The 16,191-nt window shown below is 47.9% G+C and overlaps 1 protein-coding gene across 2 annotated transcripts in view; it reads right to left on the reverse strand.

Moving 5' to 3' along the window:
* Positions 1-15,767, reverse strand: part of CAPZB (capping actin protein of muscle Z-line subunit beta) — a 55,141-nt gene extending 39,374 nt beyond the window's left edge. The window contains exon 1 of one of the 2 annotated variants that reach the window (XM_056864942.1): positions 15,577-15,767. In XM_056864942.1, coding sequence (XP_056720920.1) covers positions 15,577-15,579 — 3 coding nt within the window. In that variant the 5' untranslated portion in view covers positions 15,580-15,767. The remainder of the gene's footprint in view (positions 1-15,576) is intronic. The other variant, XM_056864941.1, reaches the window with a different exon arrangement.
* Positions 15,768-16,191: the final 424 nt, after the last annotated feature.

The raw sequence follows: 16,191 nt of genomic DNA on the forward strand, positions 1-16,191 counted from the left end.
GTCTGGCTCCTAGAGCCAAAGAGAATTCGTCAAGGCCTGCCTTAGCATCTGGATAGGAAGTAGGTCACATTGGGCTGAGAAGATCTGCTAACAAGGTGTTTGTAAAGCTAGAGCAATTCATTTTCGGAGACAAGAAAAAATCTTCCTTCTAGGGAAGAACATTAAGCTCACAAACAAGACTGGACTACAACAGTGAAAGTAATCCTCCTTTGCAGGAAGACCGAGGGAAAGAGGAAGCACAAGAGCAACCCAGATATACAGCACTGCTTCCTGAAGAACCCATTCCAACATTTCCTGCTAGGTCAGACCAGGAGCCATCCTGTTCAGCACTCCCACTGGCAGCCCAGCAGATGCCACGGGAAACACCATCGAGCACAGCACGAAAAAGATGCCAGCCTTCTCTTGCTTGGCCCCAACATTTGGCACTAAGATATACCACCTCCAAATTGAGAGGTTCATTCTTAGCTAGCAACTGTTGATAAGACTCATCTGTCATGGATTTGTCCTTTCTTGTTTGAAAATGAGTTAAACTTGGGGCCACCAGAACCTCTTGCAGCAGGGAATGCCACCTCAGCTCCAGAATTACATGAAGTGGTATTTCCTTTTCTGGAATGTTTGGAAAAAGCAAAGCCAAGCTTCTTTTCACACAAATGCAATCTCAGATATCTTCTGCCAGTATATTCACCCTCCAAGAAGCGTGGAATCAAGTTCTACAGTATGCACTAAAAGAACCAGATGTGGAAGTTGGAGAAATCTTGCCCTCTTCCAGAACCACTAACACTTTCTGCCATGGCATTTATATTGTGGATAAAAGAAGGGATGCTTATTATTTATGTGGACTGTCATTAGCTTCAACCTGACTACTTTCCCCTCCCTACACCAAAGAGACTTTACAAAAAAAGGGTATTCATATTCATTGCCCTCTAAGATTGGCACCAGAAGAAAGGCATGAGAGCCACCGATAGGCAAACTGCAGCTTTTTCCCCAAGCACCCCTTCTACTGCTCCTGTTTGACAAACATATTTGGCTAATTACACTTTTGCCCCGGGCATTTCCTGGACACATTTCTGTCTGGTCTCCCCTAGGACATGAACATGGAAGCAACTGAAGTTGTACTGCCAGTGCTCCGCAAAAGCACTCATCCAATAACCCGCAGCAAGGAAGCATTTCCTCCTGGCAGCTGCCTTTTCAGGCAAATGCATTTGCGGCACTGGGCCTTTAAGAGAGTCCTCACTCTAAAGCCTTTCTTCAAGCTGTTCTGTGCCTCAAAACAAATCCAGCTGTCTTTCAGTCCCCTTTCAATCCTGATAGATCTCCATAAAGAGAAAGTAAAAAAGAAACAGCAGAGAAAGCACAGCATTGTTAGAAAAATCACCTTTTTTATGCTGCTACTGATTTCTACAAAAACACTTTTTCAAACCCACCGGCCAGGGAGGTTCAGTCTAATCACATGCATGCTGACTCAGAAGTGAGCCCCACTGGGTTCAATGGGGACTACTCCCAAGTAACTGTGCACAGGATCGCAACCTTGAACATATAAAGCTGCCTTATACCAAGCCAGCCTATTGACCCACCCAGCATGGTCTACTCTGAGGAACAGCAGACTACAGGGTTGTATCAATGGTTCCGGGCCCAGCTACCAAAGATCCTTTCACCCAGAAATGACAGTGTATGAACCTGGGAATCTGTCATTTGCTCTCCCACTAAAGAATCACCACCACCACACACACAAATACAAATCTCAAAAAATTGACTGTATATGAACTCTTGCCCCCAAAATGTGCTAGTCTTTGCCACAGAGCACCTAATTCTTGGAATACATTCTCTTCAGTTTTGTAATGAACTCTTGTGGACAACAATTTAAACTAAACACTCCACTGGTCCTTTTCACAGCAAATGCAATGTTTATAACAAGCCCAGAATACTGTACAGTATTCATATTTTGAGGGATAAACAAAACTCCCAACATAAGTTATGATTAGACCAAATGTCTTCCCATCCTGGAAAAGAAATTTTCTACATTGTACAAGTGACATATTTGCTAACACACACAAAAAAGTTTTTGAAAGGGCAAGCCAGTAAAAGTTACAAAATCAATCACAACCTAAAAGTAAAATTAATTCTACAGGGACAATCATTTAGATAAGACTGAAGCTAGCGAGCACTTAAAACAGCGAATTTAATTCCTTCACATTTGAAGAACTGTTTTCCTTTTATTAACATGAGGTCCAATTGGTCTAGGACAAAGCTTCTTAAACTGTGGGTTGCGACCCCATATGGGGTCACGTAACTCAATGTGGGGGTCGTGAAACAAGCACATCCATCTCATTAGTATGCAAATTTGCTTTCGTCTTTAATAAATGGTAAAATTATATGTATACCAAAGAATTGTTTTAAAATGAATTTCTTTATGATTTATTATCAGAAAATGTTTGGCTTGTATACCTATTTTATATACCTATATACCTGGGATCGCGTAAAAATTTCTCAGGCGGAAAAGGGTCACGAGTGGAAAAAGTTTAAGAAGCCCTGGTCTAGGAAATCATCTGATTCGTCACAGACGATATTGCGGTGGGACCTGGTTTTGCAGCTTGCAAGCAGAACTTGAAATTGACTACCAAGATCAGCCACAATATGTGGATGACTGAACGTGGCAAAGAAAAAATTAGAGTGACCAGCAACTCCCAGTCCCTTCGCAGCGGCACCAGTCTGCCCTCATACCACATTTCCCCCTGCTTTTCCTTCACAGGGCTCAGACCAGTGAACACATTTCTTCCCTTCTCCATTGGGTGTGGGGGGAGCTCACCCACTGAATTTCATAGGTGAGCAGAAGGCTTGAACCTGGGTCTCCCCAATCCAAGTCCTATGCAATAACCTTGAAGGGCTGTCATATAGAAGATGGTGCTGAGTTGTTTTCTGTTGCCCTAGAAGGTTGGACCAGAACCAATGGGCTGAAATTAAATCAAAACAGTTTCCGTCTAGACATTAGGAAGAATTTTCTAACAGTTAGAGCAGTTCCTCAGTGGAATAGGCTTCCTCGGGAGGTGGTGAGCTCTCCTTCCCTGGAGGTTTTTAAGCAGAGGCTAGATGGCCATCTGTCAGCAATGCTGATTCTATGACCTTAGGCAGATGATGAGAGGGAGGGCATCTTGGCCATCCTCTGGGCATGGAGTAGGGGTCATTGGGTGTGTGTGTGGTGGGGAGGTAGTTGTGAATTTCCTGCATTGTGCAGGGGGTTGGACTAGATGACCCTGGTGGTCCCTTCCAACTCTATGATTCTAACTTAACTGGACAACTCCAAGTTCCAGTGTTACGGCAGAGGGGAAAAGTTCTCTCTAGCAGCAGGCTTCATTTTATAAACTTCTATCATGTCTGCTTTAAATGTCCCCATAGCCGAATGCCATGAATTAATTTCAATTGAGAAATTGCAGCTTTTTACACCCGCTCTTATGTACTTCTATTTTAGCAAGGTTTACCCAATTGCACTTTCTTTGGCCAGGGGTGCTTCTCAAACATCAGCAGCAATTTTTGAAAAACAGAATATTAGCATTTTATTAAACAGCTGTGCCCTTGGAATATCTCAAAGCAGAAGGACTGGGGGTGGCGGTCAGGTGACCAAGTAATTTGCAGATAGCCTGGGGGTGGGATATTGCTTCATCTATGAGGAGAACTTAGCCATGCTCTGCCTCAAAAGACAAACATCCTAATTCTACACAAAGGAAGTTAAATCTGTACTTAGAACGGGTGGTGCAAAAATGGCAGGCAGCCTGCAGGAACCAGGATATCTTAGCAGCTTCTAAGGAAGGAGGCAGGAAGGAAGTAGCAGCAGCCACATGCCAGTTGGTACAGGGCACAGAAGAAGCAGAACACAGCAAGAATTATGCAGATGCCACAATTACACAGAAGCATGGGGGGGCACACAATTTAGCTTCCTGAGAATTTTCTACCCTTTTGACCTTCCCTTCCCCCAAGGAGCTCAGCAGTATACTTGGTTCTTCCTGCCTCCATTTTATTCTCACCACTATCCCATAGAGGTAGGTTAGGCTGAGAGAGAAAGAGAGAAGAGGGGCCCAAGTTCACTTGGGGGGGGGGGTGTTGAGCCCAAGTCTTTGCAGTCTCCATCCAACACAATAACCAGACCACTACACTGGCTCCTTGTCCCCAGCTGCCATTTTAGAACAAGCAAGTTTCTAGCCCTTCTGATTGCAAAACTAAATGCTTGCCCTGGCTAGGGCAACGGAAACCTCATATGCCAGAAGGGTGGAGGGGGTTTCAATGTCCCTTGAAGATCCTTGCTCCACTCCCCCTGCCTAGACACATGAGAAATACACAATGTAAGTGTAAATGCAATTATGAAATGAAAGAAGAGCAAGAAACGGATACAAGAGGAGGACCAGAAAAGATGCACCACCTTAAAGGTGAGCGTCGGAAGTCACCAACCATGGTATGGCAGAAGGCAGTCCTTAAGGTATGTTGGTCCCAGGCTGTACAGGGCTTTAAAGGTTAATACCAGCACCCTGAATTGAAGAAGAAGAGTTGGTTTTTATACCCTGCTTTTCTCTACATTAAGGAATCTCAAAGCAGCTTGCAATCACAATCCCTTCCTCTCACCACAACAGGCACCTTGTGAGGTAGGTGGGGCTGAGAGAGTTCAGAGAGAACCGTGACTGGCCCAAGGTCACCCGGCAGGCTTCATGTGGAGGAACAGTGGGGAATTGAGCCTTAGAGTCCGCTGCTCTTAACCACTACACCATGGAAGCAAACTGGAAGCCAGGGTAGGTGGAACAAGACTAGAGTGATATGGTCCCTACAAAGTTATGAAATGAGACACATGTGGGTGCACGCTGTCATTGGGTCATGAGAACAGAAAGACACAGCCAGACCACCTGCACAGACAGCAAGCTTGTAAATGGATGCTGGCATCAAAGCAAGGGCCTCCGGGTGATCAGGGAGAGAAGCTTTTCTAAATTAGGAATAAAAAGAATCATAGAGTTGGAAGGGACCACCAGGGTCATCTAGTCCAACCCCCTGCACAATGTTGGAAATTCACAACTACCTCCCCCCGACACACACACACACACAGTGACCCCTACTCCATGCCCAGAAGATGGCCAAGATGCCCTCCCTCTCATCATCTGCTTAAGGTCACACAATCAGCATTGCTGACAGATGGCCATCTAGCCTCTGCTTAAAAACCTCCAGGGAAGGAGAGCTCACCACCTCCCGAGGAAGCTTGTTCCACGGAGGAACCGCTCTAACTGTTAGAAAGTTCCTCCTAACGTCTAGATGGAAACTCTTTTGATTTAATTTCAACCTGTTGGTTCTGGTCCGACCTGAAGAGCCACTGTTTTAGCCATGGATGGCCCGTGAGAGCGGGCAGGCTGGCAACATTTCTGTACTGATGTGCAAGGCAGGTCTCAAGGACGCCAACCCCCTTCTCACCCCCTTTCATATGACTGAAATCACCAACTGAAAACTGACAGGCAGCTGCTCTGCAATATCTCTTGCAGGCACCGTGTCTCAGAGCAAACTCATCTTCCCACAAAAAGGAATACTTTGCATGTAGTTCTGGTCTCCTCAACTGCCATGAAACGGGAAGCCATTCCACACACAGGAATTCTTTAGAAATCTGACTATAATCCAAGAATGGAACCAGTGTATTCCTCCCTACCACTACCCCCAAACCAACCAATACAGCAAAACGCCCTCTGAATTTCTTGTTTGTATCTGGGAGAGGTTGCAATCTGCAAATACCAGCAATGTTGACTTAAGAACACAATGAAGAAGCAAACCCTGGGCCTTCTTACCTATTGGCCTGGTATCCTATAGGTCTACTTCTGAGGCACTCCTCAGCCACAGGCATGCAACCAAGCAAAACAGAATGTGTTTGGGGAGGGGGGGGGGGAAAAGAAGAACAAGACTAGCCCGAAACAACGAATGCTCCTGGGAAACCACCAAGAAGGTTATCACAAAATTCTTTATACTGCCCCACCTTCCTGAGCACACAGAACCTTGAGCCGTGTCAGATGTTTACCTCAGTGATTCACAGGCCCTCGAGGTCACAGTGTTTTGAACATACAAATTTGGGCCACCCAAATCATGCTTCTGCAGTGGCTAGCCGCGTACTCACTGCCTATGCTCAAGAGTCAACGCTCATATGCAGACTGGGAATGGAGCGCACCAAGCCACCAAAAGCAGCCAGAAAAGGTGAGGGGGGAGGGGAACCGGTCAGGGGACAGGGAGGAAGCCAGCGCACCAAGCCCCCAGCTCTCCCCAGTATGCCCAGAGGGATGCACACTGGAGGCTCTCTTCTTGACACAAGCCTAGCTCAGCCAAATCTCATGACTATCTTCACAGCTCTCTGCTCAGCAAGTGTGCCCGCAGCCCCATTTGTGTCATTGCTTGTCTCAACTTTCATTGAAAGCCAGGCCTGCATTTCCAGCACCCGGCACACACAGGACGCAGCAAGAGTAGAGCATGGAAGCCACAGACATTGGTCCTCCAGATACCAAAAATAGAAAGTATGGACCAATGCAAAAAATCACAGCAGGGTAAGTCAGGTAGCCTTTCAGGAGATCAGTTTCAATCCCAGTGACACTGTCAGCTTTTTAAAATAAATTGCGAGTATTCAAATAAAAGGACAGCAGACACCTTAGAGAACTTTCAGGGAGGTTTTATTTACAGTGCCTTTCAATTACTCACAGGCAGCTTTCTAAACTGACTAGAGCACTGGTTCCCAACCAGGGGTCCGTGGACCCCCAGGGGTCCGCGAGAACTAAATTAAGGTCCGCGAAACAAAGTTATAAACCCATAATAAATCAATATTTTCAATTAAAAGTTCTCTATTATAAAATATATATATTCAAATATTATTCTAAGTTTAATGTTTAACTAACAGTTAGGATTAAAGTTTATTTTCAAATTCTCAGAATTTTTACTTTGAACCTTGGGGTCCCTGCACCGAACAAAAAAGTCCTAGTGGTCCCTGGTCAAAAAAAGGTTGGGAACCACTGGCCTAGAGGAAGTATGGCTTAGAGAGCCAGCCCATCATGATAGCTGCAGACCAGGAACTGCGATACTTCCCGGCAAAGCCAGAACTGTGACCCTGCCCGAGAAAATGAAAAGCGTTCTGGAGGGCCCCCGAGGCTTCTGTGTTCTGTTACAAGCGCCTGAACAGCAGTGCTTTATTTGAAGCAGGGCTTGGGGCACAGCCTCGGGAGCGGATGGATGACACGTCACTGAACAACTTCTCTGGTAGGTGGTAGACTTCACGGCCTGGGCCACCAAGGCCATGGAGCACATGGCTGCCAGGCACGCTTGAGCTATGGGACTTTTTCACACTTCAGGACCTCAAACCAGCTCATAGTGTTCTCAAACAAAACTGCAACTTCCATTGTCCACCGCATAGCCTGCACTACCACAGTTGTGCTGCAGTTCATCCCTTCCCCACCTCCCCCAGTAGCTCAGCGCCCTTACCCACCATTCTGTAACTGGTTAAAGGAAATCCACGCCATTTTCCCCTTGGCTCCAAAGCATCTCCAAAGGGCACAGAACACTTAGGTGTCCACCTCTGGAGAGCAGCCAGAAGGCCCTGATCCCCCGGGGCTACAGCTCTTAGCTCCTTTAGTTGAACTACCAGTTCCTACAGCCTTGTAAATAATTCCCTCCAGCCTGTTCGCCCTCACACCCTCACTGCCGGCCTGCAAACAGAGCAGCTGATTTTCCTGGGTGAGGGGCTACTTGCCAAAACAAGTCAGTGCCGCCTCACATCAACTGCAGGCGTTTTCAAAGCCTGTCATACCAAGCCTCCTCAGGAGTAGGAGTAGGTACTTTGAGCCCCACCCCAAATGGAGAGAAATCCAATGGCATCGAGGGCTGAGCTCAATGGGGGAAAGGGCAGGAAACAGGCAGATCATCTTCTGTAAACCTTCAAAGGTGTAAGAACCTAGTAAACCTTCCAAGGTGTTAGAACCTAGTAAACCAAAAGGACTAAGCCCTGCTTTATCCAGGCTTATGCCTAACTACTTATGACTAGTAGAAAAGAGCAAGAGTCCATGTGCACCTTAAAGACTAAAAACATTTCCGGCAGGGGAGCTTCTGTGAGTCACAGCTCACTTCTTCAGATACACAGATACTTATGACTAGTTACCTGTGGCAAGTAGTAAGAGTGTTACAAGTGATCTGGGAGGAAAGCTTTTTTTTTTTTAAGAGTAATTCCCCCCCGAAAAAAATCACAGTGTGCCACAGACTAAAAGGTGTTTAGTCAGGCTAATAAAAGCTAGTGGACAATTTCAAAGCTGCCTTTACTCTGTGCAAGTATAGCCAGATATGGCTTCCCTTCCCCACACAGTCTTCACTCTTTTAGCCTGTTTTGGAGACTATCCTGTCCATCACGCACAGGATCTGAGGGGGTGACTGACCGGTGTGGCACATCTGAGCCCACAATTTGAGCAATGGACAGGTTACAGACAGAAAGAGAAGGAGGCTCCTAAAATAGCTCACACTTCCACTAGCAACCGCTCGGTCCTCCAAAGGAAGGCCCCGCCCTCACACACCAACCAGCATGGACGTCAATCACAGACTTACTGAGCAACTGTCTCAGATTCAGAGGGCCCAGCAGTCTTTTGGGCACGGCCTAGTAAGACGGTCCTTCATTTTTTCCCCCTGCGTCTCAAAAACGGGCCATCTGCCTGCCTTCTGTGACATTTTAAGAGGAACTCTGTGGATCAGGAAACTGCAAAATTGTTCCATTTCATGACCGACAGCCACCATACGGCACACGGAAGTACACAGGGCAGGCCTCTATGCGACACATCACATGAACACCCCTCTAAAACCCAGAGAGAGAGAGAGAGAGAGACTGTGCACGCAGAGGCTTTCACAAGCTGTACTCAAGTGGATTCTTCCCAAGTGGAAGCAGATATCATAGCAAAGCCAAAGTCACAAAACTACACTTTCAGACCAAGAGCAAAATCCTACCATCTGGAGCTTCCACGGCAGCTCCCACACTCAAAGGATTAAGCTACTGTTCAATTTAAAAAGCAGCTCACCACTACAGAAGTGGGACTGCTGAATGTTTTGGAGGGGCTGTGGCTAAGTGGCAGAGCATTTGCTCGTCATGCAGGAGGACCCAGGTTCAATCCCCAGCATCTCCAGTTAAAAAGGATCAGGCAACAGGTGATGTAAAAAACCCTCTACCTGAGACCCTGGAGAGCTACTGCCAATCTGAGTAGACTATACTGACTTCTGATGGGCCAAAAGGTCAGATTCAGTATAAGGAAGCTTCATGTGTTTGTGTGTTTTGCTGTTGTACAATGCGTGCACAATTACACATTATTTACTATTACAGATCATGGCCAGCATCGCCTCTGATGAGTTCCATGTTGAGTAATTCCTTTCAGGCCAGGAGACCACATGCAGTACCACCAGCCACGCCCCCACAGCTAGGAAGATCGATAATACAGGACTTAGAGGGCTTTAGGGGGGCATAGGCTCAGCTAGGCATGCAGGTAGTCCCAGACTCAACTTCTAGCATCTCCGCTGGAAGGCTCTCAGGTAGCAGGTATAAGGAAATTCCTTTTTCCACTTGACAGCTGCCACCAGTCACAATGAACAATACTAAGCCGGCTAGACCAATGGTCTGACTCAGCACAGCACCCGTACTGCTGTTTTACATTGGGCATCCACTTGATGTACTTGAAGGGCTGCCATATAGAGGATGGTACCAAGTTGTTTTCTGTTACCCCAGAAGGTCGGACTAGAACCAACGGGTTGAAATTAAATCAGAAGAGTTTCCGTCTAGACGTTAGGAAGAATTTTTTAAGAAGAGGTTAGATGGCCATCTGACAGCAATGCTGATTCTATGGCCTTAAGCAGATGATGAGAGGGAGGGCATCTTGGGCATCTTCTGGGCATGGAGTAGGGGTCACTGGGGGTGTATGGGGGGAGGTAGTTGTGAATTTCCTGCGCTGTGCAGGGGGTTGGACTAGATGACCCTGGTGGTCCCTTCCAACTCTATGATTCTATCCTTCTTGCCCAATCATGGAGACTTCCTGCTGTATGGAGAACACTGCTCTCGACTAGGGAATGGACTCCAGCTCCGCAGAGGCCCACCCTGTTCCGACTGCAGGAACTATAAAGGAGCCCAGTGCTGTGAGCAAGGGCAGGCAACCTTCTCACACTCGTGAATCCTACTCAATCATAACAGCTCATCTCCAGACCGGGAACACACACACCCATTCAAAGGATGGCCCCCTTCCTGTCTCTACATGTGAGTGAGTGGAACTAAGTTCCTTCTTTCCCAAGGCATGCGGCACACGCCAATAAGAACAGCCTCACATTTCACTGACAGCAATAGCAAGCCTCAGCTAAACTCACAAGCACAGCATGAAGTCCACAAGGTCTGTCCCCAACCTTGGTTACTCAGAAGTATGCTGCCTCTAGGGCATGATTTCATTTAGCTGGAGCCATCAGCTGGCAAGAGACTTAGGCTGCAATCCTAAACACGCTTAGTAGGGAGTAAGTCCCACTGAGCTCAGTGAAACTTACTTTAGAGTAAACCTTTTTAGAATAACACAGCTAGTTTCTTCTAGGCATTTGGTCCAATTCTTTTTCAAGCCTTCAGCAGGTGACTGTCTGAACTTGTGATATTACTGCTCCAGGTGAGCTCCAGTTAGGTGCCATTCATGAAGATTTCTGAGCTGGCAGGGCAAGCTAGAGGAAGTTTAGCCTTGAACACGGCAACAGAAAACGCTTCACCGAGCATGCTGACTCTACACCCAACAGATGATGGATAGCAGGTAAAGCAATAACTGTAACAATATTAAGTGGAACTCTAACAGTACAGAGTTGCTTGTATACTAGATTTTTTAAAAAAATCTAATCTCTGAAGTCAGATTAGAAGACTCCGCCCTCCCCCCTCCCCAAGAACATGAGGTAACAGGAAACCAAGATTACACATCCACAGTGGACCTGGGCCCCCGTGTCTCTGCATGAGTTACTGCTCTGGGCATACCTCCTCATTGGGAAGAGACAAACAGTGATCCAAGAACAGCAGAGAAACAACAGCAGCCTCTTCTGAAAAAAAGGCTGCATCTCTGCACTGTTTGGTTTGGTTCACTTGATCACTCCAAACACAAAACCACAACAGAATCACTCAGCCACTCGGTGGCAGCTGTGGATCGACGGGAAGCACGACAGTGGTATCTTTGAGGTCTGCAGAAGGATCATTATTCAGATTCTTGGAGCACGCCGTTTTTGTACACCCAACACTTTACAATCCACAAAGGCCAATCCCTTGCGTCAATCTCTACTCCAACAAATGGCAGTCTGGAGATTCTCTCAGGATCTCAGTATGTGGCACAGGCCCAAAGAAGAATCATAGAGCAAGGCACCCATGCCAGCTGGTGCCTTTCCTTGAAGCACCTCCCCATTCCACTTCTGGTTTCGCTGCTAAGTCAGCTGGGGGGGGGGGCAGGAAAGGGCAGCTTGGATGTAGTCCTTGCCTCCTCCATAAGGAATCATTTCTACAGGCAAGTACAGTATCAAGCACTCTAAAAATAGACAAGTGTTACATTATACTGTATGCTTAGGTTTGACTGCCGGGCGACCAACACCGTAATGCTCCTACTAGACATGCATACCAACCAGCTGCATGTCATGCCTGTGACTTGCCACACTTGATGGAGGGTGGTTAAAAAGAACAAGCACCTAAGAGACTGCTATACACAGAGAAATATGGTAACCTTTAGTTTGCAGCAGCATTCACTGTCTCTTAAGCCCTCAATAAAAAGATACCAATCTACTCAAATCACTCCAGAAAAAAAAAACCTGCCCAATCTGAGTCTGAGTTAATTGACACTTCCTTTGCTCAATTAACTTATCATTCATGTACAATCTTAAAAACAACATTTTCTCAGAATGCCAGATGCAGAAAGACTAACCAGAGGGCATAGAAGGGAAATTAAAATGAGTAGGCCTTTAGCAGAAAAACAAGCTTGGTTTAAGGAGGCACAGCCCATCTCCTGTTTCTTCTCCTGGTTCAGAAGATAGCTGCACACTTCAGACAGCACTTTTAAAAAACCTGAAGGTGTTAGGTAGGCCTACTCACACAATTATGCCAAAAGCCTTGCTTCTAAGACAGCAAGCACCATCCTGAAATTCTAGAACATGGCAGAGTTGCACACTCAGCACAGGCATTAAGACAATAACTTTAATCCAATGACCAGCTCCATTTAACAATGTCATTTTCAATACATCTGTAGCAGGAAAAATAATTTACGATCAGTGCATCTCTCAAAGCAGCTCCGCATGCCTGCACACACCAGAAGACCACAAACCTGAGTAAACAGAACTCTGGCTATATACCTGAAACTATACTTTTATCTTTGATAGGCAAATACTCAGAAAGCTGGCATGAGTAACTATTCCCAGCTACTACTGGAACCCATACCACCCAACTCAAGAATGCAAAGGAGATCCTATCCCGCTCCATGTAGGATTTTACTACACATCAGAGTCCTGCCCAGTATTGGGAAGGAAACTGCAAGTCCCTCACTTGAACTGTTAGGTGCAAAAGAATCCAATTTTCACACTCTTTCTGAGCTATATGTGTACCAAGTAACACTTTCCTAGCTAGTGACAGTGTAATTATTTCGGGTATAACTCATGTCCCCACATTTGAGGCAAAGTTGAAGACATGCTTAGCTTTCCAGTAATCAGGACAAACAACATGTAATTAGCTGGATTTTTCCAGATCTCCCCATGAACTCTCCAAAACAGAAGGAATTTAAAGTTCGAGAGATCGATTAAGGAACAAAGTTATTAATATATAGATGGTGGGTTAGATAAATCTGAAAGAGAATCTGACAGGGAAACCTACACGGTTACAACAACAGAAGACAGTGAAAAGTAGGTGGAACTATTGTTCAAAGATTAATCTGATACAAACAGAAAGAATTCTGATAACCTTAACCGCAAATGTTCAGAAGGAAAAAGGCACAGCACATACTATGTCCTCAGTCCCAATGGCCAGCATCCCCACAGTTAAAAGAATCTCACAGTTGGGAATGACTTCAGATATTGGACAGCTACTGCCAGGTGAAGTAGAATGTATTGCACTGCATGGATGAACGGCCTGACTCAAAGACAGCTTCATGTGTTCACATGGAAAGATGCAGCACAGAATCCAGTTCAGCACTCTCATTCATTTTAACAATGCCAGTCTTACCATCCAACACTAGCCAAAGGCAAAACATTCATTAAAGTTAACTTGAGAAATTCACAACTCAAATTGCACTGTGCCTTGTAAGTATGAGTGGGTGAACTGACAACACATTTGGACTAGTACACAAAAGGAATTTAAAGCATACTACCCCAGATTTCCAGCTGACTTAGGATACGGGTGTGTACCCACACCACAACCCACTCTGAGAATAGGAAAGTTCTAACCACTAGTTGTGCACCAGAAGATGTGATCGAGGATACTGTCCTCCAAAAGTGCCAACTCTCATCAAACAAAACAGATGACTGTTTACCTCACTACAAGTCACTGCACTGCCAAAACCCCACCGGTAAAGTCCAGCAGAGAGGAGACAGTGAAGGATATGTAGCTTTCAGCTTACTGCCAGCTTATCTTCAAGTGTCCAGGGCACAAAACTCCCCTGGCCCACCAAGAACCATCTTCTTCAGATAGTAAACAGGAATCTTGTGGCCCACCAAAGACTAACCAGTTTTTATTTCAGCATAGTCTTTTGAGGAGGACAGCTAGAACTGCTACTTCTTCCACTGCAATAATGCTGCCACCACCCATTCGCTACTTACACGCCCCAACTGACCCTCTTCTCCATTCCCCAGCACTAAAGGGGGAGGGGGAAGAGAGGTGCTTCCCTTTCTGACAGCAAGACGCAGCCCCTTCCCCCACACACACATCATCACCACCCCATAATGCCCCACCACCACCAGGCCTGTGTGGGGAAGGGGAGCTTTCCCTCTTGCCAGCAACCTTCTCCCTGCATTAACCCCTCCTCCATCCCATCTCCTCCGCCCACCCCCATCACTGAGAAGGAGAACACATGAAGCCACCTTATACTGAACCAGGCCGTTGGTCCATCAAAGTCAGTCTTGTCCACTCAGACCGGCAGTGGCTCTCCAGGGTCTCAGGCAGGGGTCTTTCCCATCACCTACCTGCCTAGTCCTTTTAACTGGAGATGCCAGGGATTGGACCTGGGACCTTCTGCATGCCAAGCAGATGCTCTGCCACTGAGCCACAGCTCCATACTAGAAAACCCTCACATGAACACATGAAGCTGCCTTATACTGAATCAGACCCTGGGTCCATCAAAGTCAGTCTTGTCCACTCAGACCGGCAGTGGCTCTCCAGGGTCTCAGGCAGGGGTCTTTCCCATCACCTACCTGCCTAGTCCTTTTAACTGGAGATGCCAGGGATTGGACCTGGGACCTTCTGCATGCCAAGCAGATGCTCTGCCACTGAGCCACAGCTCCATACTAGAAAACCCTCACATGAACACATGAAGCTGCCTTATACTGAATCAGACCCTGGGTCCATCAAAGTCAGTCTTGTCCACTCAGACCGGCAGTGGCTCTCCAGGGTCTCAGGCAGGGGTCTTTCCCATCACCTACCTGCCTAGTCCTTTTAACTGGAGATGCCAGGGATTGGACCTGGGACCTTCTGCATGCCAAGCAGATGCTCTGCCACTGAGCCACAGCTCCATACTAGAAAACCCTCACATGAACACATGAAGCTGCCTTATACTGAATCAGACCCTGGGTCCATCAAAGTCAGTCTTGTCCACTCAGACCGGCAGTGGCTCTCCAGGGTCTCAGGCAGGGGTCTTTCCCATCACCTACCTGCCTAGTCCTTTTAACTGGAGATGCCAGGGATTGGACCTGGGACCTTCTGCATGCCAAGCAGATGCTCTGCCACTGAGCCACAGCTCCATACTAGAAAACCCTCACATGAACACATGAAGCTGCCTTATACTGAATCAGACCATCAAGGTCCTTCGAAGTCAGTCTTGTCCACTCAGACGGGCAGCAGCTCTCCAGGGTCTCCGGCAGAGGGTCTTTCCCATCACCTGCCTGCCTGGTCCCTTTAGCTGGAGATGCCGGGGATTGAACTTGGGACCTTCTACACGCCAAGCAGAGGCTCTCCCACTGAGCCACAGCCCCTCCCCATAAGGAAGAAGATGAGTGGGGTTTTTACATGCCGGCTTTCTCTACCACTTAAGGGAGACTCAAACCGGCTTACAATCACAGAGCAAGAGGGGAAGGAGAAGAGAAGGGGGCTTTCCTTCCGAACGCCTCCATGTCTAGAGGCAACAGGACACTAACTGGGGGTGGGGGGTGGGGAGGCAGCCCCCCCCCCGTCACGGGAGCGCCCCTCTCCCACTCTCGCCCCCTTCCCTCCAGGGCATCCGTTCCCAAAGGGCCCCTCGCAACCCCCGGCCCCAAATCTCAACACGGGGGGGGGGCTCTCTCATTGAGGCAGCCCCCCCAGCCGTTGGGGGCGGAGCTTCCCCTTGACAGCCGGGCCCCTCCCCCACGGCCGTCCCTCACCATGTTGTCCCGGCGGGCCTGGGCTCTCTCGGGCGGCAGAGGCGGCGGCGCTCGGTCCCTCCGTCCGGCCTCTCTCAGCTCTGAGCCAGGCCGCAGCCTCCTCCTCTTCTCCTTCTTCTCCGCCTTCCTCCTCCTCTTCTTCCTCCTTCTTTTCTCCCCACTTCCGCCGTTGCCAAGCAGTTGAACATCCGGGTCAGCGGCGCAGACGCGCTCCTGGCCCCGCGGCTCGTCCCGCCGGCCTCCTCAGCCAATCAGCGCGCGGCTCGCCAGCCATCGCCAAGTATGGAGCGGGAGGCGCGCGCGCGAGGGAGGGGGAAGGGGGCAGGGAGGGGGAAGGGGGCAGGGAGCGGGAGAGACCATTGCGCGAAGGGGCGGGGAGAAGGAAACGGAATGGCAGGGGTGGGGCAGACCATTGCATTAAACCGGGGGGGGGGATGGAGAAGGAGCCCTGGAACAGGGAAGAAGAGGAGGGGGAACAGCCGAAATGGGCCAAGGGTCAGGAACAACTCAAGCGCAGGGAGGAAGGGGACGGGCTGTGTGTGATGTGACTGTAAAGTGCATGCATAGATCCGAATATACAATGCATTAATATATAACACAGAAATGCTCTTTTAT

This window comes from Euleptes europaea, chromosome 19, assembly GCF_029931775.1.
Source record: "Euleptes europaea isolate rEulEur1 chromosome 19, rEulEur1.hap1, whole genome shotgun sequence".
Lineage (NCBI taxonomy): Eukaryota > Metazoa > Chordata > Lepidosauria > Squamata > Sphaerodactylidae > Euleptes > Euleptes europaea.